General features: G+C 42.1%; 1 protein-coding gene across 10 annotated transcripts in view; it reads left to right on the top strand.

Moving 5' to 3' along the window:
- SPECC1L (sperm antigen with calponin homology and coiled-coil domains 1 like) overlaps positions 1 to 23,979 on the top strand; it is a 147,930-nt gene that overhangs the window by 68,118 nt on the left and 55,833 nt on the right. For all 10 annotated transcript variants that reach the window (XM_017889747.1, XM_017889741.1, XM_017889743.1 and 7 more), the window contains 3 exons: positions 968 to 1,059; positions 9,897 to 9,987; positions 23,347 to 23,430. In XM_017889747.1, the coding sequence (XP_017745236.1) occupies positions 968 to 1,059; positions 9,897 to 9,987; positions 23,347 to 23,430 (267 nt within the window). The remainder of the gene's footprint in view (positions 1 to 967; positions 1,060 to 9,896; positions 9,988 to 23,346; positions 23,431 to 23,979) is intronic.

Here is a 23,979-nt window from a genome sequence, read left to right as displayed (position 1 = left end):
TAGGAAGTGACTGTTGGGATACTAGGTTTTTTTTTGGAATGATGAAAATGTTTTGGAACTAGGTAGAGGTGATGGTTGCATAATATTGTGAATGTACTAAATGCCACCGAACTGTACATTTTTAAATGGTTAACATTATGTTTTGTGAATTTTATCTCAGTAAAGAATACATCTAAAGATACCAATTCTAAATGTAAGTAAATAGATTTGTGTTTATATTAGCCGCATTAAAAAAGTCTACAGTGATCTGCTTCATCTTGCCACACTGTGTGATAGGCCTGAGTTCATTCTGTATCCCATTTTTAGTTTAATTCAGCATCAAACGAAGAATCATTTTTGCAGCCTTTACCAGAATCTGTGCTATGCTCAACTGTCTAGAAATTAATAAATTCTAAAAACATAAACTACTTTTCAGCAGTTTATTCTAGAGAGAGAGACTGATATGCCAACAAGTGATTCCACATCCCCGCGTTAAATACAAATCAGAAAATATATGTGACGTGATGGACTCCGCAGGAGGATTTGAGGAAAGACAAGCAGGAGTTCCTCATTCTTTTGTTTAATATGCAACTATTGAACATCCTTTACCTGTCAGGCTTCTTACCTGATATAGTTATGTAAATACTCCTCTTGGGTTTTAATACTTGAATTTCATTGCTTTATGGAGCATTTTAGCTTATAACAAAATGTTATTTATAATTAAATAACAAAAACGAAATGACTACCATAACATGGGTTAGAAATAAGCATGACTACTCTACGGATGCAAATAATTCACCTGATGGGAGGAAAAGCACCTGTGTGCTAAGACACAGCTACAAGTGTTCAGCAGAGGCTAGACATCAGCCAAGACAGTGTCCAGGGGGGTTTGAGAGCGTTTGGTAATCAGGCGAGTCCTTAAGTGGAGACTAGTTAAGCTTCCACTGTACAGTGACATTATTTCCCTTTTTGTTTGTTGTTTTTGTAGTACCAAACCCTGCTGCAGCTGCAATTCCTCGAACGCCCCTGAGCCCAAGTCCTATGAAAACCCCTCCTGCAGCAGCTGTGTCCCCTATGCAGGTGAGTGCCTGGAACCACAGGAGGCTCTTATGGCCTCAGAATCTGAAAGTTGAGGCCTTTTCTTCACACTCATTTACACCTATATTCGTTGGGTAAATGACTACCTCAGCAGGGATGTATCTAGAATTTGTTTCCTAAAATACTGTAAATATCTTTAATTGAGATAAATTATGTAAGTGTAAATTGTGTTGTTCTGATAGACTCTAATAATGATAGCTAACAACAGTTGAACACTTGCTATGTGTTCTACACTGTTCTGAATGCTTTATAATGTTAGCTCATTTAATCCTTACAACTCTTGGGTATTAGGTGCTGTTCTTATCTGTATTTTTCGCATGTGGTAACTGAGGCCCAGAAAGGTTAAGTAACTTGCCGAGGTTCAGCAATTAAGTGGTAGAGCTGGGGTTCAGAGCTAGGCTGTCTGGATTCAGTGGCTTTAGTCACTACACTAAGACCCAGAGGTGTCTGTGAGTAGAGTGTGTGGTTGCCATGTCTCAGCCTTACTGCATAGCAAATCACTTCAGAACTTAGTGGCTTGAAAGAACAATTTTATTAGTTTTTACATTTCTCTGAGTTGACTAGGCAATTCTTTGCTGGCTTTCCTGGGCTCATTCCTGCAGTTGAATTCACAGAGAGGATGGGATGGGGCCTGGGCTCAGCAGGATTCCTTTGCCGCTTTCTCCATGTGATTTGTCTTCTCAGGCTCCTTCACAACATGGTATCTCCAGCTCCAGGAGACTGAAAATGGAAGTTAGCAAAGCCTCTGAAGACCTAAGCTTGGAACTTGGACGGTGACACTTCTGTCCTGCTATTTTAATCCAAGCAAGTCACAGGGCAGCTGCGATTCAGAGTGGAAGGGGTGCACAAGGCATGAATTCAGAGAAGCGAGATTCATGAGGGCTGTTTTGTAACAGGTCCAGCACAGGTCATTATTGATACATTAGAAACAAGTTTCAAAAGTTGCTCTTCTGTGCCATTGGGGAATACAGATGAGAAGCAGGGCAGAGGGCTTTTCGGTAGCGCTCAAGAGGCCCCTCATTGTGCATTTTATTCAGCCGCTTTTGGACAGTATAGCTGAGGCGGAGTATTTCCACATAGGTGAGAGTAGCCAAAGGAAACATGGCCTAACCCCCGTTATCCTGTGATACAGTGTAGCCCTGGCTGCACCTCTTCCCTAAAATAATGGTGCTGGGGAGCATTTTCATTTCCAGTTGAGACATTTGTACTGTGTTTACTAGCGTGCTCCTTTTGTATTTATATTATTGTGAGTTAGTGGCTTTGCATTTGCATGTATATACAAGATGTTACGTCTTTTTTTTTTTTTTCCCCCAGATGGGGTCTCACTCTGTCACCCAGGTTGGAATGTAGTGGCACGATCTTGGCTCACTGCACAACCTCTGCCTCTCAGGCCCGACCAGTCCTCCCACCTCAGCCTCCCAAGTAGCTGGTACCACAGGCGTGTACCACCCATACCTGGCTGTTTTCTGTGTTTTTGGTAAAGACAGGGTTCTGCCATGTTGCCCAGGCTGGTCTTGAGCTCCTGAGCTCAGGCAATCCACCTGCCTGGTCCTCCCAAAGTGCTGGGATTACAGGCATGAGCCACCATGCCTGGCATTATGTCATAATTTAAAAAGAAGGGAAGGGAATACCGTATTCCACCAATTTAATGACTTTTTTTTTTTTTTGAGAAGGAGTCTCACTCGGTTGCCCAAACTGGAGTGAAGTGGCATAATTTCGGCTCACTGCAACCTCCACCTCCTGGGTTCAAGTGATTCTCGTGCCTCAGCCTCCAAGTAGCCGGGATTACAGGTGTGCACCACCACACCCAGCTAATTTTTGTATTTTCAGTAGAACAGGATTTTAACCATGTTGGCCAGCTGGTCTCAAATTCCTGACCTCAAGCAATATGCCCACCTCAGCCTTCCAAAGTGCTGGGATTACAGGCGTGAGCCACTGTGCCCAGCTGATTTAATGCTTTTTTATGTGCTCCCTACTAATCAAACTTCATCTAAAATTCTGAAATACAGATAAAAGCAAAATAAAGATGCCAAATGTAATAAAATTCAAATAAGATGAACTTTCTTTAAGTGGTGTTTGTCACTTTGTAAATCTTTGTAAAGTTAGGAGGTGAAAAATATTTCTATAAGTTCCAAAAAACTAATACTTAGGAGCTATATTCAGTAGCTTTTTAGTACATGATTAGTTAGTACAGTGCTTCTCAAACCTAATTGTATATAAAAATCATGCAGAGAGTTTTTAAGCACATAAAATTGCCAGACCTCATCCTGGTAAACCAGAATCTCTGGGGACTGGGGCCCAAGATTGGGATTGTTAGTTTTTCAAAACTCCCTAGGTAGGAATTCTACTCCTACCTATGTGGGAGTAATAGGCTGGATTATTCTGCCATCACAAACAACTATTAATAGATGGACAAAATATAGGAAGCAATTATTTTCAGACATTGTACATAACTGTGATCCCTGAACAAAAATTTTAAAATGAGGTAAGTCCTACTGTGGTTCACAGTATTTTCCTGGAGGCAATTCCAGATGGTGGTGCAGGGAAGATGAACCTACATGGAGCAGGGAAGAGAAAAACAATTGGATCTGAGTAGACACAAATCAACATTCGAGGAGAATGAGACTGCTCAAATTTGCAGGGCAGATACTTGGAGGAGGGAGCTGCATGGAGAAAGGAGTATAGAAACCTGCATAGGCATCCCTTTGAGTCTTTGTCTGAATACCAGTCTGTACCTGCATTGGGTGAAACCCCACAAGGCTGGGCAAGAATAATTTTCCAGAAACAATTTCCAGGAACAGGGAGCTATCAGGCAAACACTTCTGGTAGTTTCCCTAGGGCAGGAAATCATTTGAGTTCCCACCAGCTGCTGTGGAGACACCTCTTTGAATAGATGGCATTCAGTATAGACTCTTAAAGGACCACATCTGAAAGTATCATAGAACTAAATAGCCTCAGAGTAAATACTATTCTAGATCTGCCCTAAAAGATCTTTAAAAATAAGATGCAGAAGGACCAAGGAGGTCCCTAAGTAGCTGTAGTAGGCAGCCTTTAAAATGTTCCCCAGTGATCCCCAATTAGTGGTAGTTGCTCCTTGTGCAATTTACTCTTGTTGAGTGTTGGCTGCAGCTTGTGATTTGCTTCCAGTGAATATGGCAAAGCAAAAGAAGTGGTAGGATAAGGTTATCACTTCTAAAATACAGTTATAAAAAGCTTTGCTTCTGCCTTGAACGCTCCTCTTGCTATCACTTAGAGCCAGTTACTCTGGGGAAACCCAGTTCCCATGTTGTGAGCCAGCCCTGTGGAGGGGCCCACATTAGGAAGTATGGAAACAGATCTCCTGAAGCTTGCCAGCAGCCATGTAGATGAGCTTGGAGGCAGATCTTCCTCCAGTCGATCCTCGAGATAACTGCAGCCCTGCTGACAACTTGATTGCCTCCTCGTGCTAGACCTTGAGCCAGAGACACTCCGCTAAGCTTTCTGACCCACAGAAACTATGAGATCATAAATGGATTGTTTTAAGCCACTAAAGATTTGGAGTAATTTGTCATGCAGCATAGATAACTAATACAGTAGCGTACTTATTTGCCAAAGTAATAATTTTTAAAGGAACACAGCAAAATATAAGGCTCCATAGTGTGAAATACATAATCTGGCATGCAATAAAAAATTACTAGACAATGAAGAAGCAGGAAAATGTCACCTGTAACCAGGGGAAAAATCACTCAATAGATGCAGACTTCGAACGGATAGAAATGATAGGATTAGCATGCAGCAATGTAAATATGATCTCTGTGCTTGAGTATGTGAAGGGAAGCATGCACAGATGAAGAGAGAAGTGAAAGATATGAAAAAGAATAGAAGAAGGCCAGGTGCGGTGGCTCACATCTGTAATCCCAGCATTTTGGGAGGCCGAGGCAGGCGGATCACCTGAGGTCAGGAGTTCAAGACCAGCCTGGCCAACATGGCGAAACCCCGTCTCTACTAAAACTACAAAAAAAAATTAGACAGGCACGGCGGTGTGTGCCTGTAATCCCAGCTACTCAGGAGGCTGAGGCAGGAGAATCGCTTGAACCCAGGAGGCGGAGGATGCAGTGAGCTGAGATTGTGCCATTGCACTCCAGCCTGGGTGACAGAGCAGGACTCCGTCTCAAAAACAAACAAACAAAAAAAACGAATAGAGGAAAAGATCAGTATATTTGAGGACATAGCAGTAGAATCTTCCATAATGAGTAACAGAGAGGAAAAAAGGCTGGGGAAAAAAATGAACAGAGCCCCTGACTTGTGGGATTAAATTAAGTGGTCCTACATACCTGAAATTGGAGCCCAAGAAAAAAAGGCAAGTTGGGGGGCAGAGTGGGAAGTGTGTCTGAAAAAACATTTGCAGAAATAGGCCAGGCGCAGTGGCTCTCACGCCTGTAATTCCAGCACTTTGGGAGGCCGATGTGGGCAGATCACCCGAGCTCAGGAGTTCGAAACCAGCCGCTGTGGAGACACCTCTTTGAATAGATGGCATTCAGTATAGACTCCTAAAGGACCACATCTGAAAGTATCATAGAACTAAATAGCCTCAGAGTAAATACTATTCTAGATCTGCCCTAAAAGATCTTTAAAAATAAGATGCAGAAGGACCAAGGAGGTCCCTAAGTAGCTGTAGTAGGCAGCCTCTAAAATGTTCCCCAGTGATCCCCAATTAGTGGTAGTTGAAACCCTGTCAACTACTAAGAGACATGGTGAAACCCTGTCTCTACTAAAAATACAAAAATTCAGCCAGGCATGGTGGTGTGTGCCTGTAATCCCAGCTACTCAGGAGGCTGAGGCAGGAGAATCACTTTAACCTGGGAGGCAGAGGTTGCAGTGAGCCGAGATCACACCACTGCACTCCAGCCTGGGCGACAGAGGGAGACTCCATCTTAAAAAATTAAAAAAAAAAATTTTTTTTGAAGAAATAATAGCCAAAATCCATCCAAATTTGTTGGAAATTATATACTCATAGATCCAAGAAAATTAGGAAGCTAAAGCAAGATAAGCATATATAAATATACAAACACCCTCATCCCCATGTCCAGTAAGGCATTGCTGAAAAACAGTGACAAGAATTTCTTAAGGACAGGCAGGTAAGAATAATCACAGACTTCTGGTTAGAAACTGTGCAAGTCAGAAGACAACAAAATGGTTGGGGTTTTTTTTATTTGTTTGTTTTTGTTTTTGAGATAGAAGTTCTGTCGCCCAGGCTGGAATGCAGTGGCGTGACCTTGGCTCACTGCAACTTCTGCCTCCTGGGTTCAAGTGATTCTCCTGCCTCAGCCTCCTAAGTAACTGGGACTACAGGTGCGTGCCAGGGCACGCGGCTAATTTTTGTATTTTTAGTACAAACATGGGATTTCTCCATGTTGCCCAGGCTGGTCTCAAACTCCTGGACTCCGGTGATTGGACCTGCCTCAGCCTCCCAAAGTGAGCCACTGTGCCCAGCCCAAAATGGCATCTTCAAATGCCAAAAGAAAAACCCTGTCAACTTAGAATTCTATATATTAACAAAAAGATAAAATTAAAATTTTTTAGACAAACAAAAGCTGAGGGAATTCATTATCCACAGACAGTTGGGAGACAGTGAATTAGAAGTATATGGGACTTTGCTGTACTATCTTTACAACTTCCTGGGAGTCCATAATTATTTCAGAATAAAAGTTTAAAATAAAAAGTCTTCCCACATAGAAAATTCCAGGCCCAGGTGGTTTTACTAGTGAATTGAATCAATCCTTTGTGGGAGAAATAATTCCAGTTGTATATAGTCTTTCAGAAAACAGAAGAGTAAAAGGACTTTCCAGTTCATTTTAGGAAGGTAGCATTACCTGATAGCAAAACTAGACAAAGACATTGCAAAAAAAGAAAACTGCCAGCCAATATTCCTCGTGATTATAGATGGTTATAGAGGCAATATAAAAGCACACATTAACAAAACTGAATCCAGGAATATATAAAAATGATAATTCATCATTACCAAGTGTGATGTATCCCAGGGGTGCAAGGTTAAAATTTGCCTCAACACAATAAAAGAGAAAAAAAAAAAATTAAAAAAATCATTAATCTCAACATCTTTAGAAAACTATTTGACAAAATTTTACATCTGTTCATAGTAAAACTCTTTAGCAAACTAGAAATAGGAGACCTGTGGGAACTCCACAGCTAACATCATACTTAATCTGGAGACTGAATGCTTTCCCACTAGGACCAGGAGCAAGGTAAGGATACCCACTCTCACCACTTTTGTTCAGCATTTTGCTGGAGCTCTTGCCCTGTGCAATTGCATAAAACCAAAAAGAAAAAAAAAAAGAAAAGAAAAAAAAGAAAGCATACATGTTTGGAAAGGGTAAAGTAAAACTGTCATTGTTTGCAGATAACATGATCATTTATGTAGAAAATCCTAAGGAGTCCACACAGAAGCTTTTTGAGTTAAGCAGTGTCAAGGTTTACACGAAGTCCTATACAAAAGTTATTTGTTTTTCTCTACATTAGCATGAATAATTGGAAATTGAAATACTTAACAATAAATATAATGAAATGTATGCACAACCTGTGCAATGAAAACAATAAAATATTGCTGAGAGAAATTGAATAAATGGAAAGCGATGTCATTTATAGATTGGAAGACTCAATGTTGTTAATATCTTGTAGTAGTCCTTTAAATTGGTCTGTGGATTCAACACAATACCAATTAAAAGAGCAGTGCTCTTTGGGTAGAAATTGACATGGTAGTATTAAATTCATATGGAAATGCAAGATCCCTGAATATTCAAAATGTTGGGGTCAGGGGATACGGGTGGAGGTCAAATTTGGAGGACTTGTACTACCTGATTTCAACATTAGATCAGTAGAACAGAGAGTTCAGAAGTAGGCCAGTTGATTTTCTACAAAGATACCAAAGTAATTCAATCGGTAAGGAATAGTCTTTTGAAGAAAACATTCTGAAATGACTAGATAACTGTATAGAAAAGAAATAACCTCAGCCCGTACCTCATGAAATACACAAAAATTGAAATGACCTATCGACTTAAAACTAAAAGTTTTAAAGCTAAAACTACAATTTTTATGTGAGAACGTGAGAGAAAATCTTCATAACCTTTAAGACTGCAAAGATTTATTAAGATGTAAAAAAGCATGAACTATAAAAGCAAGTTGATAAATTGGGCATCAAAACTTAAAACTTCTCTGAAAGACATTAAGAAAATTAAAAAGCAAGCTACAGACTGGGGAGAATATATTCATAATACATTTACCTAATAAAAAAGATTTACATTCAGTAAGAAGACAAACAACCCAATAAATAGTGGGTATAAGATTTGAAAAGGTCCTTCCAGGAGAATTACAAATGGCCAATGGCACATGAAAAGATGATCAACATCATTAGTCATCAGAAAAATGGAAATTAAATCCACAATGAGATTCTATTCTATATTATTCCTAATGGCCAAAATCTGAAAGGTTGATGAGCTGAAGTGTGGCCAGAATGTGGAGAAGCTGGACCTCGTCCACATTTCTGGTGGGAATATGAAATGAATAGTTAGAAGTTAGCCAGATAAAAAGGACTGGGGGAAAGCTGTGGGAATGAAGCACAAGAAAAACATAGACAAGCAACCTGGTCTGCATGGTAGTAAATAAGTAGGTTCGTGGTGTTTGAGCATCAAGTAGAGGTGGCCAAGATTGCTGAGGGGTTTTAAGTGTTTGTGGTAGATTCTTTTTTTTTTTTTTTTTTGAGATGGAGTCTCACACTGTTGCCCGTGCTGGAGTGCAGTGGCACGATCTCGGCTTACTGCAACCTCTGCCTCCTGGCTTCAAGCGATTCTCCTGCCTCAGCTTCCCGAGTAGCTGGGATTACAGGCACCCACCACCATACCCAGCTAATTTTTTGTATTTTTTAGTCGAGATGGGGTTCCACTATGTTGGCCAGGCTGATCTTAAACTCCTGACCTCGTGAACCGCCCACCTCGGCCTCCCAAAGGGCTGGGATTGCAGGCATGAGCCGCTGGCCCTGGCCATGGTGGATTCTTCTGGCTGCTTGCATATGCAGAAGTCTGGAGATGAGGAAGCCAGTGACAAGCCGTTGCTGTAGTGCTACACTGAGATGACAGGCTGTACTGGGCAATTGTTGTAGTAGCATTAGTAAGCGGGTGGCAGAATTGAGATCTATTTGAACCAGGACTTGAATGACCAGTACAATTACAAAAGGAGCACATCTGCATTTCATTTTGGAACATGTTTTTATATTTACTGAATTGGTTTGTGATACTTTAAAGATTCTCTTCCAACAAAATAATGAAACCACATTCAGAATACCAGTGGTTGCCAGGGGTCAGTGATATGGGGTTGGGGACGGGGAGAGGGGTGTGACTGTAAAAGGGCCAGGTAGGATCCTTATGGTGATGGAAATGTTCTTTATCTTTACTGTATCAATAATATATAAATGACTATATAAGATATGACTATATCAGTATTTTGGCTACTGTCAAAATCTTGCTGGTGGTATTTTACTATAGGTTTATAAGATATTACCATTAGGGGAAACTGAGTAAAGGGTACATAGGATCTCTCTATATTCTTAACAACTGCATATGAGTCTATAATTATCCCATAATAAAAGTCTAATTTTTTAAAAAGTATATTGATCACAGTCCATGCCTGTAAGGTGTGTTACAACCTTAATATAGTAGTATGGAAAGAATTAATACAGATTTATAACTAAATACCTACTCTCTGCAGCATTTACTTTGTGAGTCCCAATACTCGATTTAACTTTGATATTGTTTATCTTATGATTTCAGAGACATTCCATAAGTGGACCAATCTCAACATCCAAACCCCTGACAGCCCTGTCAGATAAGAGACCAAACTATGGGGAAATCCCTGTTCAAGGTACATGTAATATGCCATAGCATTTCACCTTTTTTGTCAGTTTTTGAATTGTTCTGGCTTCTTTGGCAAACTAAATTATTTTCTTTGCTCTTGATATTATTTCAATCAATCTGGTATACCTTTGTATCAGAAGTTCATTAATAAATATATCTGAATTCCAAGTGGAGAAAGTAGTTGTTAATGAATGCATCTTTCCTGACAGCTGTCATAATGGGTAATAGAGAGTGTACACCATTACTAGGCAGTTTTCACAGTTCCTCATGGCATATGTATTATTGTCATCCTCATTTTACAGATATCAAAAATGAGGCTTAAAGAAGTCAACTAAGTCAATTCAGGTTAACACAGTTACTAAGCAGTAGCCCAGGGCAGCCTGACTTCAGAGCCCATTCCTTAGATCTCTGGGCTGTGTTTTGTTACCCTGAGGGAGCTGAGACTCTGGAAGATGAGGCTCAGCAACTCTTTGGAGCCCTTGGGAGGAACTTGCTGTTTTCACGCAGGCTGGAGTGCAGTGGTGCAATCTCGGCTCACTGCAACCTCTGCCTCCCAGGTTCAAGCGATTCTCCCACCTCAGCCTCCCGAGTAGCTGGGACTACAGGCGCACACCACTATGCCCAGATAATTTTTGTATTTTTAGTAGAGACAGGGTTTCACCATGTTGGCCCGACTGGTCTTAAACTCCTGACCTCAGGTGATCTGCCCACCTCAGTCTCCCGAAGTGATGGGATTATAGGTGCAAGCTACCACACCTGGCCTTCCATGTAACTTTTTATGGCAGAGTTGGCACCAGAACCCGAGTATCCCACCTTTTGAGGTTGAGGCTCCTTCTCTTACCCCGCACTGCCTCTTCATGTGCGGTACTGAAGTGCATTGGAAAGATGAACTGCAGCATCGGGGTGTGGTGCTGGGAAAAGCAGTGCTTCATTTGGGGTGGGTGTGGGAATGTTCCCAAGTGTCCCCTCAGGGCCTGAGGGCTCCTCTTCGCTGATGCAGGCCAGTTACTTCCATGCGTCAGGAATTCTTGGTTGTGCAAGTTAAGCTCTGTATGTTAGACTAGAAGGTTTCAACAGATTTTGGGTCAGAAGTAAGCAGACTTGTGAAAAGTATTCAATTAGAGAACCCAAAGGACTGGCTCCATGGGCTCCATATTGTACCAGTGCCTGAAGAGTTCAATTTGGTTGTGGAACTGGCCCTACGCCTGTCATCTTCAGTGTTCTGATAAGCTGGTTGTGTACACATTTAGGGGCAATGGAGCACAAGATGCTGCTGCTACTTCCTTCCTGGCACAAAGACTTGCCTTCTGCCCTGCTTCTTGGCTCTGGTTCATTTGTAAGTCATGAACTAAGCTCTTTTCTCACCTCAGAAGATTTTGCTAAGGGAACAAATAGTGGAAGGTTTAAAGTTTTCTTAACCCAAATACTCTGCATCTCTCCTTCCTGTCTTTACATCCCACCTCCCAGATGAACCTACAAAGGATTTTCATGTGTGCAATGCAGAGATCTTGGCCTCGCCATGGCCTGGTTGTTAACCTCAACCTTTTTGGTGCTGTCTCCTCACCTGTAAATTGATAGTGAATACCTAGCTCACTGGGTTACTGGGCTCTTAACACCCGCAGCTGCTGAGATCGTCAAGGACTGCTGTGTCCCCAACCCAGCCAGCTCAGTCGTAATCTGATATGACCTGTCAGTGGCATTTGGCACTGCTGAGCACTCTCTTCTAGGACATTCTTTTTGGTTTCCCCAATACCACACTCCTGTGCCTTCTCCTCTCTGTCAGGCTGCTGCTTCTCCCTCTCCTGTGTGGCTTTTCTCCTTTTTTTTGGTTTCTTTTTTCTGTTTCTTTTTTTTTGTTTTTTTTGAGACATTTGAGTCTCACTCTGTCGCCCAGGCTGTAGTGTAGTGCAGTGGCACGATATCAGCTTACTACAGCCTCTGCCTCCTGGGTTTAAGTGATTCTCCTGCCTCAGCCTCCCGAGTAGCTGGGATTATAGGCGCGGTGCACCCCACCCAGCTAATTTTTGTATTTTTAGTAGAGACAGGGTTTTGCTATGTTGGCCAGGCTGGTCTCGAACTCCTTACCTCGGGGTGATCTGCCAGCCTCAACCTCCCAAAGTGTTGGGATTACAGGCGTGAGCCACCGCACCCGGCCTGGCTTTTCTGTTCTTCCCGACCCGTACGTGGAGGTGTGGCCCAGAGCTCAGTACAGGGCCTTTGTTCTTTGTCCTCACTTTCTTTGTTATTGTATCCTGTCTCATGACTTTAAATACTATTTTTGTGCTGAGGACTGTCAGATTTGCATCTCTCGCCTGTTCTCTGGACTCGATTCATGTATCCAGTTGCCTACTTGACATCTCCCATTTTGATATTGAATATTCTCAGTGTCTCCAGGACAAGATTTCCCCCATTTTCCAAACTTGTTCTACATGTAATCTGCCTTCCCCATCTCCATTCATGGCAGTTTCATCCTCAGAAACTTGGGAGTCATCCTTAACTCCCTTCTTCATCTTAGACTTGTTCAGTTGTTTAGGAAATCCCACTGTCTCTACTTTCAAAATATGTCCAGAATAAGAGCATTGCTCTTTTCTCTACTGTCACCTCCCTGGTATAAGCTACCATCACCTCTTAGCTGGGTCCTGGCAAAAGATTCCTAATCATGCTCACTGTCTGTTCTTGACACTGTAGCTTGAAAAACAGGAATCAAAACCTACTAAGCTAGTCAAACTCTCTACCGCTCCCCATTTCTTTTAGAGGAGGAGCCAGAGTTCTCTCAGGGGCCTCCAGACCCTCACAGCCTGGCCTCAGTGTCCTCTCTAGCCTCTTCACTTTCTTGCTCACTCTGCCTCACCACATAGGCTTCCCCACTGTCCCTGAGCAGTTGGGCATATTCCTGACTTGGACACCTTGCACTGGCGCTTCCTTTGCTGGAACCTTCTGCTGGATCGAACCTCCTCAGCAAGGCCCTAAGTACCTTATTTAAAGATAGAAACCACTCGTTCTCCCACACACCCCTTTCTCTGCTTGCTCTCCTTATCACTGGCCCCCTTCTAACATCCCGTATGGTTTGTCTATAATTTTTATTTTTTTCTCTCATTTCCCTAAATTGTAAGGCCCGTAAGGCAAGATTGGTGTCTGTTTTGTTCACTGAGGCATCCTTAGCACCTGTGGAAGTACTGGACTCTTGATAAAAAATTGTGAGATGAGTGAAAGAAAGAAGAGTTAAAGTTTGTAAAGTGCTTAGCAAAAATTCTTTCCCGTGGTAAATCTTTGCTGTTTGATTTTATTACTGTATGTGTGAACTTTTTCTGAGTAGCTCAAGTGGCTGAGAATGATAGCTCTCACTGGCCCATAGTCAAATATTTTAGACGCCTGAGTTGCCTGCAGGATTTTGCTTAGCTGCCAGCAAATAACTAAAGTTGTGTCCTTGGCATCTTTAAAAAGCTCTGTGTGTTGAAGGCAGAGATGAAAACCAGGAATTCAGGAACATTTTCACTCTGCTGCTTGGTAGGTATGCCCTAGTTCTGTCAATAGTCAGCCTTTTGACCTTCTTCAGTCTGCGTTAAGTGTGGTCAGAGCCAGTGCAAGCATGCAGCAGCCTCTGAGAGTAAGTGTAACCCTGTGGCAGTGCCCTAAAGCTGTGAGTCCAGCCTGGGCACAGTGGTGTGGCTTCAAGCCTGAGAAAGCCCAGGAGGAGAGACCCCTATCTGAGGGCACTGAGGTGATCCTGGGGCTTCAGAGCACACTGATGCTCCATGTTCCAGGTGGCTTCTTAGGAGAGTGGAGTGCTGCACTGGGAAATGACTCAGGGTCTTCCCATATCTCCTGAGCTCAGCTGAAGCCAACCCTCAAGGCCTTCTCCACTCTCCACTGCTGCTTTCCAGGCTTATCCTGATGGGGTCAGAGCAGGGCGAGATTTACCAGGGGAAACCAGCACCAGTAGTGTGTCTCAAGTTTACCTGAGTCACTTGTTAAAATATAGAATCTCGGGCCTCCCCTCAGATCTAGTGATGTAGACTCAGTAGTTTGGATATGCCATTTTCACAAGCACCCCAAGTGACTCTTAGGTATAAATGAATTTGGAATATTATTGGGCAAATTTCTGTTACCTTGGCTTTTGTGGGTGGAGAATGGGTGTGGGAGGTCTGTAGGCCAAGGTTATTGAAGACACAGATTAAATGCGTTAAGATTCTATTCCTGGCTCTCATTTTATCATCTGGTGACGCATCAAACGGTAGTGCCAGTGGCATGGGGTACATGCCGTCAGTCTACGTAAAAACTGGTCTCACTCTCCACTTCAGTCTGTTGTCATGCCTTAGTGGAGCCTGGTTGAGACATTGCAAATACAGGAGAAAGGAAACACACTTAGGTGAATCTATATCACAGTAGTTGATACTGTAATCTTTTATCATAAATAGTCATTCAAGAAAGGAACCACTCAGAAAACTAAGAACAACCAAATGATTCGTGGCCATAAAAAGCCACTGTGGTTTTCCAAATTGTGATGAGAGTAGGATTTCTGAGCTCTGTCTTGAACTGCTTTTCTTCCTTGGTTGTCTTATTTACTTTGGGATGAATTTAAAAATACAGTATGTAGTTTTCATTTTAAAAATTTCGGTGTCCTCATTACTGAAGTTTAAAAACATGCTGCCAGGCCGGGTGCGGTGGCTCAAGCCTGTAATTCCAGCACTTTGGGAGGCCAAGACGGGCGGATCACGAGGTCAGGAGATTGAGACCATCCTGGCTAACACGGTGAAACCCCGTCTCTACTAAAAAAAAATACAAAAAACTAGCCGGGCGAGGTGGCGGGCGCCTGTAGTCCCAGCTACTCGGGAGGCTGAGGCAGGAGAATGGCGTAAACCCGGGAGGCGGAGCTTGCAGTGAGCTGAGATCCGGCCACTGCACTCCAGCCTGGGTGACAGAGCAAGACTCCGTCTCAAAAAAAATAAAAATAAAAAAATAAAAACATGCTGCCTCTTGGAAAATGGCGTGAACCTGGGAGACAGAGCTTGCAGTGAGCCGAGATTGCGCCACTGCACTCCAGCCTGGGGAGCAGAGCGAGACTGTCTCAAAAAAAAAGATGCTGCCTCTTGCTCTACAATAGTTTTTTAATCTATTATCCTTTAGCATCATGCACTTGCAGGAAAATGTTTCATACCAGAGAAATCTTACTATAAATGCACTTAATCAAATGCTCTTTTGTTGGTGTTACCAGCAGTTGAATTAAATGGCTAGGGTCGTGACTGGTGCCACCTTAGCGAATCTTTGTAGATAGTATATGAATATTAGCATTTGTGCCCTAAGCTGAAAAGCACAGATTCTGCTACCAGGTACATGGATACAGGTAGTTGAAAAGTGTACAGTGACCAGATGAGCTCCAGAATGTTAAGCATAAACCTCAGCTGGCTGGTGTAAATGATTGAGAAGCCTGGGATTGCCCAGTGTCAGTGTGACACTATCACTGTGTCTCTCAGCTCAGGCATATAGATATCTTAAGAAGTTGGTTAGTCCAAGTGTAGTTGTGTTCTGTAAGGAAATTCATACCATTATTATCTGTCTAAATTGTGTTACTTGAGGCTAAAGATTTTTGTAAACTGAGTATTTTGAAAAAAAATGATTTATGTTAAGGATATATGCCATAAATTTATATAAAGTTAGGAGGTTTTACTGGAAAGTCAAACCTTCTGTTCAAAAAGTTTCACAGAATTGTCTTTTTTACTCTAAATCAGATTTTGCCTCAGCTTTAGATCTAGCCTTAGGCCATGAAAGTCCCAGGATAAAATGAGATAGAAATCCTACCCTCGTGTACTTTACAGTCTAATTGCATATTTAGTCACTCCCCCTTCTTCTTCCTCTTCCCTGTGGTTCTTGGTAAAAATCAGAATATCTCAGCTCCTGTTTTCTCCCCAACATATTATGATGAAAATTTTCAAACATAAAGAAATGTTGCAAGAAGTTGTGCTGTGAATTATCCACATACAACCTAGATTCTGTGGCATTCTTTTATATTTGCTTTATCACAAAGTAAGTTATAATCACTACCCTTCAGCATGTATATCAGTATTTAAGGTGTTCTGTCTCTCTGTATGTTTAAACTCTTCCTTTTGAAATAAGTTTAGACTTAACAAAAATATTAGAGTTCCCTTCCAGCTTCCCTTATAGGAACATCCTACATAACTGTAGAACAATTATCGAAAGTAGGAAATTAATATCAGTAAAATATTATTAACTAACCTACAGAATTTATTTGGATTTTACCAGTTTTTCCACTAATGTCCTTTTTTAATTCTTGGATCAAATCGAGGCTCCTACTTTCTATTTAGTTGTCTTATCTCATTAGTCCCCACCAGTCTGCAACTGCTTCTCTCTCTTTCCCTGTCTTGCATGACCTCAATATTTTGAAGAATACCTGTCAGTTATTTTGCAGAATGTCTCTTAGTATGGGCTTGTCTGATATTGTCTTCTGATTTAAGTTGAGTTTATGGGTTTTTTTTTTTTTCGTTTTTTTTTTGTTTGTTTGTTTTTTGAGTTTTTTTGAGATAAGGTCTCACTCTGCAGCCTCCGCCTCCCGGGTTCAATTCTCGTGCTTTAGCCTCCCGAGTAGCTGGGATTACAGGCGCATACCACCACACCCAGCTAATTTTTTTGTATTTTTTGGTAGAGGTGGAGTTTCACCATGTTGTCCAGGCTGGCCTTGAACTCCTGACCTCAAGTGATCCGCCCACCTCGGCCTCCCACAGTGTTAATACTACAGTTGTGAGCCACCGTGCCCAGCCTGAGTTTATGTTTTAATGGAAGGGATACTGCGGAGGTGATGTGTCCTTTTCAAGTTATTTTATCAGGAGTACATGAGATTGACATGTCCTGTTACTTCTGATGTTAAATTAACCTTGTTCACTTGGTTAGGTGATTGTCTGCTAGGAATTAGTAAATATCTTTGTGTTAGTCCATTCTTGGATTACTGTAAAGAAATACATTAGGCTGGGTAATTTATAAAGAAAAGAGGTTTAATTGGCTCACAGTTACGCAGGCTGTATAGGTGGCATGGTGCCAGCATCCGCTCAGCTTCTGGTGAGGCCTCAGGAAGCTTACAGTCATGGTGGAAGACAAATCAATATCTTTAAAAAAAGATATATTAATCATAGTTATTTTAAATGCCCTATAGATCCAACGTCTGTGCCATTTGGTTTTATTGATTACTTTGTGTCCTGGTGTAGTGAGCTGGGTATGTTGGCTTTTCTTGGCTTTTGTACATTTTACAATTCTTTATTGAAAGCTAGACATCTTACATGGATAGTAGATTGATTTGATGCCTTGAAATGGACACCTCTTTTCTTCTACTTAGGTCTTTAAATGTGGGAGTTTGAGTTAATCTGCTCAGGAGCTGGGCTGGGTTTGAGGTTTGTTGTTGCTGTGATTGCCCTCAGTGCAGAACAGGCTTCCAGTTTCTCCAGTAATACTTTGTGTTTAGAGTGGGGAATAGTTTTCCAGAGGGCTTTTCTTAATGCCTGTTCCAATTTCAGTTTTAGGCTGTAGTTTGCATTTCATCTCAGAACCCTCTTACAATGCTTTCCGCTGAGTTTTCCTATTTATTCATTCACTGAGGGCGTATTTTCCTTTATAATATTGGTCATATTTGTAATAGCTGCTTTTAAGTTCTTTTCTGCTATTTCTAGGACATAGGCCATCTTCAGGTAGGTTTCCATTTCTTTTGAGTATGGCTCATTTTCTTTTTTCTTTGTATGTCTAGTAATTTTGAGTTGTGTCTTGGGTGTAAGGATCACATATTGTAGAGTTTTTTTTGTTTTGTTTTGTTTTGTTTTGTTTGAGGCAGGGTCTCACTCTATCGCCCAGGTTGGAGTGCAGTGGTGTGATCCTCACTCACTGCAGTGTCGACTTCCTGGGCTCAAGCTGTCCTCCCACATCAGTTCTCCAAGTAGCTAGGGCTACAGGTGTGCACCACCATGTCCGGCTAATGTTTTTATAGAGATGGGGTCTTGCTGTGTTGCGCGGCTGGTCTCAAACTCCTGGGCTCATGCTCCTCCTCCTGCCTCAGCTTCCCAGCGTATTGGAATTACAGGTGAGAACCACTGCACCTGGCTGAGAGACTTGATTCTATTATGTTCCTCTGCAGAATATTGGTTTTTGTTTTAGCAAGCAGTTAACTTGGCTCACCTCAGACTCCAAACTCCCTACAACTGAAATACTTGTTCGATTATTTTGTCCATAATTCAGCTCTTTGGAGCACGAGTACTTGTGGACTTCACAAGTCAGTGAAGGATTTGGACAGAGTTTATATACAAACTGTTGGCTCTGTTTTCGTGGCTCTCCCTTTCTGGTATTTTCCCCACACCCTCACTTTCCAACTGCTGTGGTTGTCCCAGGATATGTCGTCTAGTTCTTCAAGACAGTAAGACTGGGTTTTCTACCAAATTTTAGCTGCCCCACTTGGCTTCAGTCAGCAAAAGCTACTATTTTAAAATCTATTTGCCTATAAATTTGATTTGGGAAACGGTAAAGGGAAAACTACCTGTAACTATTTATTTCTGCAATTAGAATTAACTAGCAGACCCAGTATGCCCATGTTACGTATCTGTCTGAAGTAATCAGAATGTATCTCTGTTTACGTTTATCCCTTTATCTGAGCCCTGGATCTGCTCCTCTTGGACTTTCTCACATGCTGTTAACCTTATGTTCTTGACGGATTATTTCATTCTCCTGTATCTTCAACTTTACCCTCTTTACCGGCTAGCTCCTTTCTGTCATTTAAAAATACATCTTTCCTTTGTTAAGAAGAAAAAAGATCCTCCTCTTGCCCGCCAGCTGCTATACTTTCTTCCTTACTCTTGCTCAATTTATCTCCACATCTTTCCTGTCTCCCACTCCCTCCTCAGCACATTCTAATCTTATTTTTGTCCCCACCAGTATATTGAATTAATTGCTGTGACCAAGATTACCAGTAACCTCCATGTCACCAAGTACACTCCCACGCCATCACCTGTGTGCTTACAGTTTCCAAACGATATATTCACATCAGACTTTTCTTTTGCACTCTCTCTCATTGCCTGGTCCACATCTTTCCCTGGGTATCTCAAAGGGTTCTCAAATTAAGTGTATTCACGTCTCTTCCTTCCATAATCCTCCTCACCTGTCTTACCTCTATATGTGGTACCTCCTTCCTTTTTACCTTCATATCTATCTGTCGGCAAGTCTGTTATTTTCTGCTGCATCAAAGAGCCCTTGAATCTGTGTACGTCACATAGTCACTGGTACCACCCAAGTCCAAGTCACCATCATCTCTTACCTGTACACTCTAACTCATTTTCCTGTATAAACCGTTACCCCTCTCCAATCTGCTGCAGCCAGAAAAATGCTAACGTGGTAAAACCTCCATTAGCTCCACTTTGCCAACTAGATAAAGTCCAAACACCTTACCCTGGAGTTTGCCATTGTGACTCACACTTGCCTGAGCTGGCCCTCTGGCCTACCTTTGAAGGCTTACCTCACTTTGCTCTTCCCCTCCCTCTGAACATCACCACAGTGCCCTAGATTTCTTTGGGGGTATGCTAAGCACTCAGTTGGGAACACTCTTTTTCTTCTAAGCTCTCCTTTGCCTGCATAAAAACTATTATCCTTCTAATCTCAACTTTGCTGTCATTTCCTGAGGAGACCTTTCCTGTTCTCCCCCTTAAGACCAGGTCACGGTGCCCGCTGTGTTCCCAGAACCCCTTGTTTTTTTCTTAGCATCCCTCACTCGTAATGACTTTTTGAATGTTTGCTTCTACTCTAGACTCCAAGTTCCATGAGATCAAGTTTGCTGTCTCCTTTCTTTTTTTCTCTGACCTTGGCACCAAGCCAAGTGCCTGGCAAGTAGTGGACACCCAAATGATTTTTGTTTAATGAATGAATTAAGACAAGAATAGCTCCACATGGCAATAGAATAGAATCTGTTACTATAAATATAATATCTCCTGCCTGCTACACTCAATTGTAATACACTGATCTTATTTCCTGAAGAGAGATAAACCAACAGTTTGACATGAACATGGAAGCCAGCCTACTTAGTAGAGTAGTAAATGAACCTGTGTTTTTACTGTGACAAATGCCTCTGGGCAGATTTGATTCTCACAGTGGAAATACTTCATGAAATGGCAGCAGTCTGGATTGTGGCTGTTAAAATTTAACACAAGTAATTTTTAAAAGAATAACCTATTTGGGTTCTCAGTGCGTTTTGTGTATTTTCAAAAGTAAGTGCGGGGCTGTGATAAAGACAGTCTGTCAAATTGAGGCAGACTTGGATCCTTAACCATGCAGTAAGAAACAGACTCAGCCAGCACTGGGCACAAGTATCAGCAATACATTTCATGAACTTTTTTTTGCATTTGTGCCTATAGTGTGCATTGCAAAACTTAGACATGTTTTCATGTAGAGAATGACCAGGGCTTATGCCTGTGTCCATAGCAAGCACCTTGTTTTGATTTATTTGTCTTTTCAACCTTCGTTTTCACTTTCTTAACTTGCTGTGTTTTTCTTTGGGAGACTAAAATTTTAGGGAAATAACCACAGTTTCAAAATTGTAGAATGAAAATCTGATTAAATGTAAAACATTGATTTTTGTTTTCTACTATTTCCATGTTCTTTTGACTTTGTTTTGTCTGTCAGATTTTGTGCATAATATACTCTTCCTGTATGGATAAATGCCAACTGCCAACAGAGTTCAGAATTCTGATTGATGCTTGCTGATGGGCTCTTTGCACAGAGATGATGTTTGTTCAAGATAAGAACACTGTAGGGACTCTTAAGCTATATACATCCCATCTTTGTTAAGCTCATCCTTCCACTCCCCTAGGCCTCCAAAGTAGTGAATAATTATAACCAAATGTTCCCCATACCCTTAGAAAATAAATTTTAGCTGGGCTTGGTGGCTCATGCCTGTAATCCCAGCAATTTGGGAGGCCAAGATTGGAGGATTGCTTTAGCTCAGTAGTTCAAGATTAGCCTAGGCAAGATAGGGAGACCTCATCTCTGCAAAAAATTAGCCAGGAATGATGGTGCATACCTATAGTCCCAGCCCCTCAAGAGGCTGAGGTGGGAAGATCACTTGAGCCTGAGAAGTCAAGGTGGCAGTAGCCAGGATCATGCTACTGCACTCTAGCGTGGGCAGCAGAGCATGGTCCTGTCTTAAAAAAAGAAAGAAAAAAAAAAAATGAGGCTAGGTGCAGTGACTCACTCCTATAATCCCAGCACTTTGGCCAACATGGCAAAACCCTGTCTCTACTGAAAATACAAAAATAAGCCTGGTGTGGTGGCAGGCGCCTGTAATCCCTGCTACTCAGGAGGCTGAGGTGGGAAAATCACTTGAACGCAGGAGGCTCAAGAGTTTGAGACCAGCCTGGGCAACATGGTGAAACCTCGTCTCTACAAAAAGTACAAAAATCAGTCAGGTGTGGTGACTCACACCTGTAGTCCCAGCTAGTTGGGAGGCTGAGGCAGGAGGATCACTTGAGCCTGGGAGGCAGAGGTTGCAGCCAACCAAGATTGCACCACTGCACTTCAGCCTGGACAACAGAGGGAAACCCTGTTCCCCCCGCACCACCAGCCCCCCCAAAAAAACAAAAAACAAACAAAAAATGAAAGAGAGAGAAGAGAAAGAGGAAGGAGGAGGAGGAGGAGGAAGAAAAAGAGAAAAGAAATTTTGGAGTGAAGAATATATGTTATCCTTAAGAGATAGCATGATATGCCATTACTTTTGACATCATTATATTTTTAGGAGGGATCATGTTTAAACTGTCAGTTCTTAAAAAGGATTGGTGGACGTTCTTGGCTGAGAGTCTATATTACATACAAGGTTTGATGTTTTCTCTTAGCCCAGTCACACACAAGACCCTGACCAGAAAGAACAATTCTGATTGTCCTTGTGACTGCCTCCCTGTGTCCTGGTCTGAGGAGTCTTGTCAGGCTGTAGCCCTAGGTAAGAAGTGTGCAGGAAGAGAGTCAGCAGGGCAACTCCGGTCTGTGTTTGGCGGGTGCTGGCAAGGAAGCAGGTCCCAGGGAAGTGATGTTCAACTGAGACCTGAAGGGTGATCACGTTAGCCAGGATTAGTAGGGAACAGAGGGCCGGGCGTGGTGTCTCAAGCCTGTAATCCCAGCACTTTGGGGGGCCAAGACGGGCGGATCACGAGGTCAGGAGATCGAGACCATCCTGGCAAACACGGTGAAACCCCGTCTCTACTAAAAAAAAAAAATACAAAAAATCAGCCGGGCGAGGTGGCGGGCACTTGTAGTCACAGCTACTTGGGAGGCTGAGGCAGGAGAATGGCGTAAACCTGGGAGGCGGAGCTTGCAGCGAGCTGAAATCCGGCCACTGCACTCCAGCCTGGGCGGCAGAGTGAGACTCCATCTCAAAATAAAAATAAATAAATAAATAAAAGTAGGGAACAGAGGAGGAGGCAGGGGGACAGCTGGTGCCAATGCTCAAGGTACTAAAGGAACTCCCAAGACAGCTTGTATTTAGAGAACAAGGGAGGAGTAGAACAAGCTGAGGCTGCAAATGGAGATGGTCGAAGCAATATCTGATTGTGTCCTTCCCTGAAGGCTCAGAAATGTTTGACACTTCTTTGTTGCCCTCAGACTAAAGTCCACATGTCAGGTAATGAAGGTTTTCCTCAATCAGCCTCATCCTCCTTTAAAGCCTCTTTCTGTGCTGTCCTGTTTGTTTTCCACATATCCCATGTTTTAGCCATACTTGGCCTTTATTCTCTAACTTGAATGTCTTTGTACCTTTCTCTGATTATTGTCGGCTAAAATATAGTTCCCCACCTCTTTTCAGTAAGGCCCAGCTTAATGTCATTGGTTTTTTTGAAGCGCCTTCCCTGCTGCCTGAAATCAAAGAGAATGTCTTCTCCTCTGTGGTTTGATAATACTTTATTCATTCTGTTACTCTAATTATCCCATCCTGACTTGTCTGTGGTTGTATATATTAATATGTGTAGCTTCCACACTAACTGTAGGCACGTGAAGGCAAAGCTTTTATTTAGTTTGTAGCATAGACCTAGTTGCAGTAGAGGATCTTTGAATTTTGGTGGAATTGCATCAAACAGGTAAGTGGCAGCGTGGGATTTAGAAGTATTCATCTGTGTGGGGCGTCTCATTCCTAGAGATAAAACATTGAATGGAATGTTCAAGTGTGTTCTGTGTATACACGAGTTGTTTTGGATCAACAGACTATGGGAAATTGTTGAAGTTCCCTGGATTGAGAAGGATGAGCTTCAAGATTGAAAGGAGTGAAACTCACCTTCTTTGTACCTTTATTACTTTAAAGTTCAGCATCAGATTTCTTTATTGGGATCCTTTCTACTTTGTACAGAGCATCTGTTAAGAACATCTTCAACCAGCCGGCCTGCTTCCCTCCCAAGAGTGCCTGCGATGGAAAGTGCCAAGACCCTCTCAGGTGATGACTTTGATCTGGATTTTTTATTTTTTGTTTTTTAGAGACAGGATCTCAGTATGTTGCCCAGGCTGGTCTCAAACTCCTGGCCACAAGCTATCCTCTCACCTTGGCCTCCCAAAGTGCTGGGATTACAGTTGTGAGCCACTGTGCCCGGCCTAGCTAGGCTTTAAATCAGTGGGAGGTCCTGTGCTCAGCTAAAATTACCATCCCAAAGCCTTTTTCCGTGTGTGTGTTCTTCAGATTCTTTCTCAGTCTGTTTCCTCTATTTTGTATAAAGTTCTGAGAGGTTTTCTCATCCAGGTTCCTAGCACACCACTTAAAAGAAACTACTGATTTAAGGACTATAAAGAACTGAGATTGAACGAAAAAGAAAACATAATTATAAAATTATGCCAGAAATATATAAGCATGTCATTTGAAGATCATGTAATAGGAGAAAATATTTGTGCCCTTTGGATCTTTAAGGACATTGCTTTACTAATACAGAGTTATATTCTGCTTGTGGTTATCCTAAAATCATTGAGAAAATTTTAGCCAATGAAGCGGGTG

This window comes from Rhinopithecus bieti, unplaced genomic scaffold (assembly GCF_001698545.2).
Source record: "Rhinopithecus bieti isolate Rb0 unplaced genomic scaffold, ASM169854v2 scaffold_19723, whole genome shotgun sequence".
NCBI classification, from domain to species: domain Eukaryota; kingdom Metazoa; phylum Chordata; class Mammalia; order Primates; family Cercopithecidae; genus Rhinopithecus; species Rhinopithecus bieti.
The sequence above is the reverse complement of the archived record's forward strand: the minus strand, read 5'-3'. Positions and strand labels throughout refer to the sequence as shown.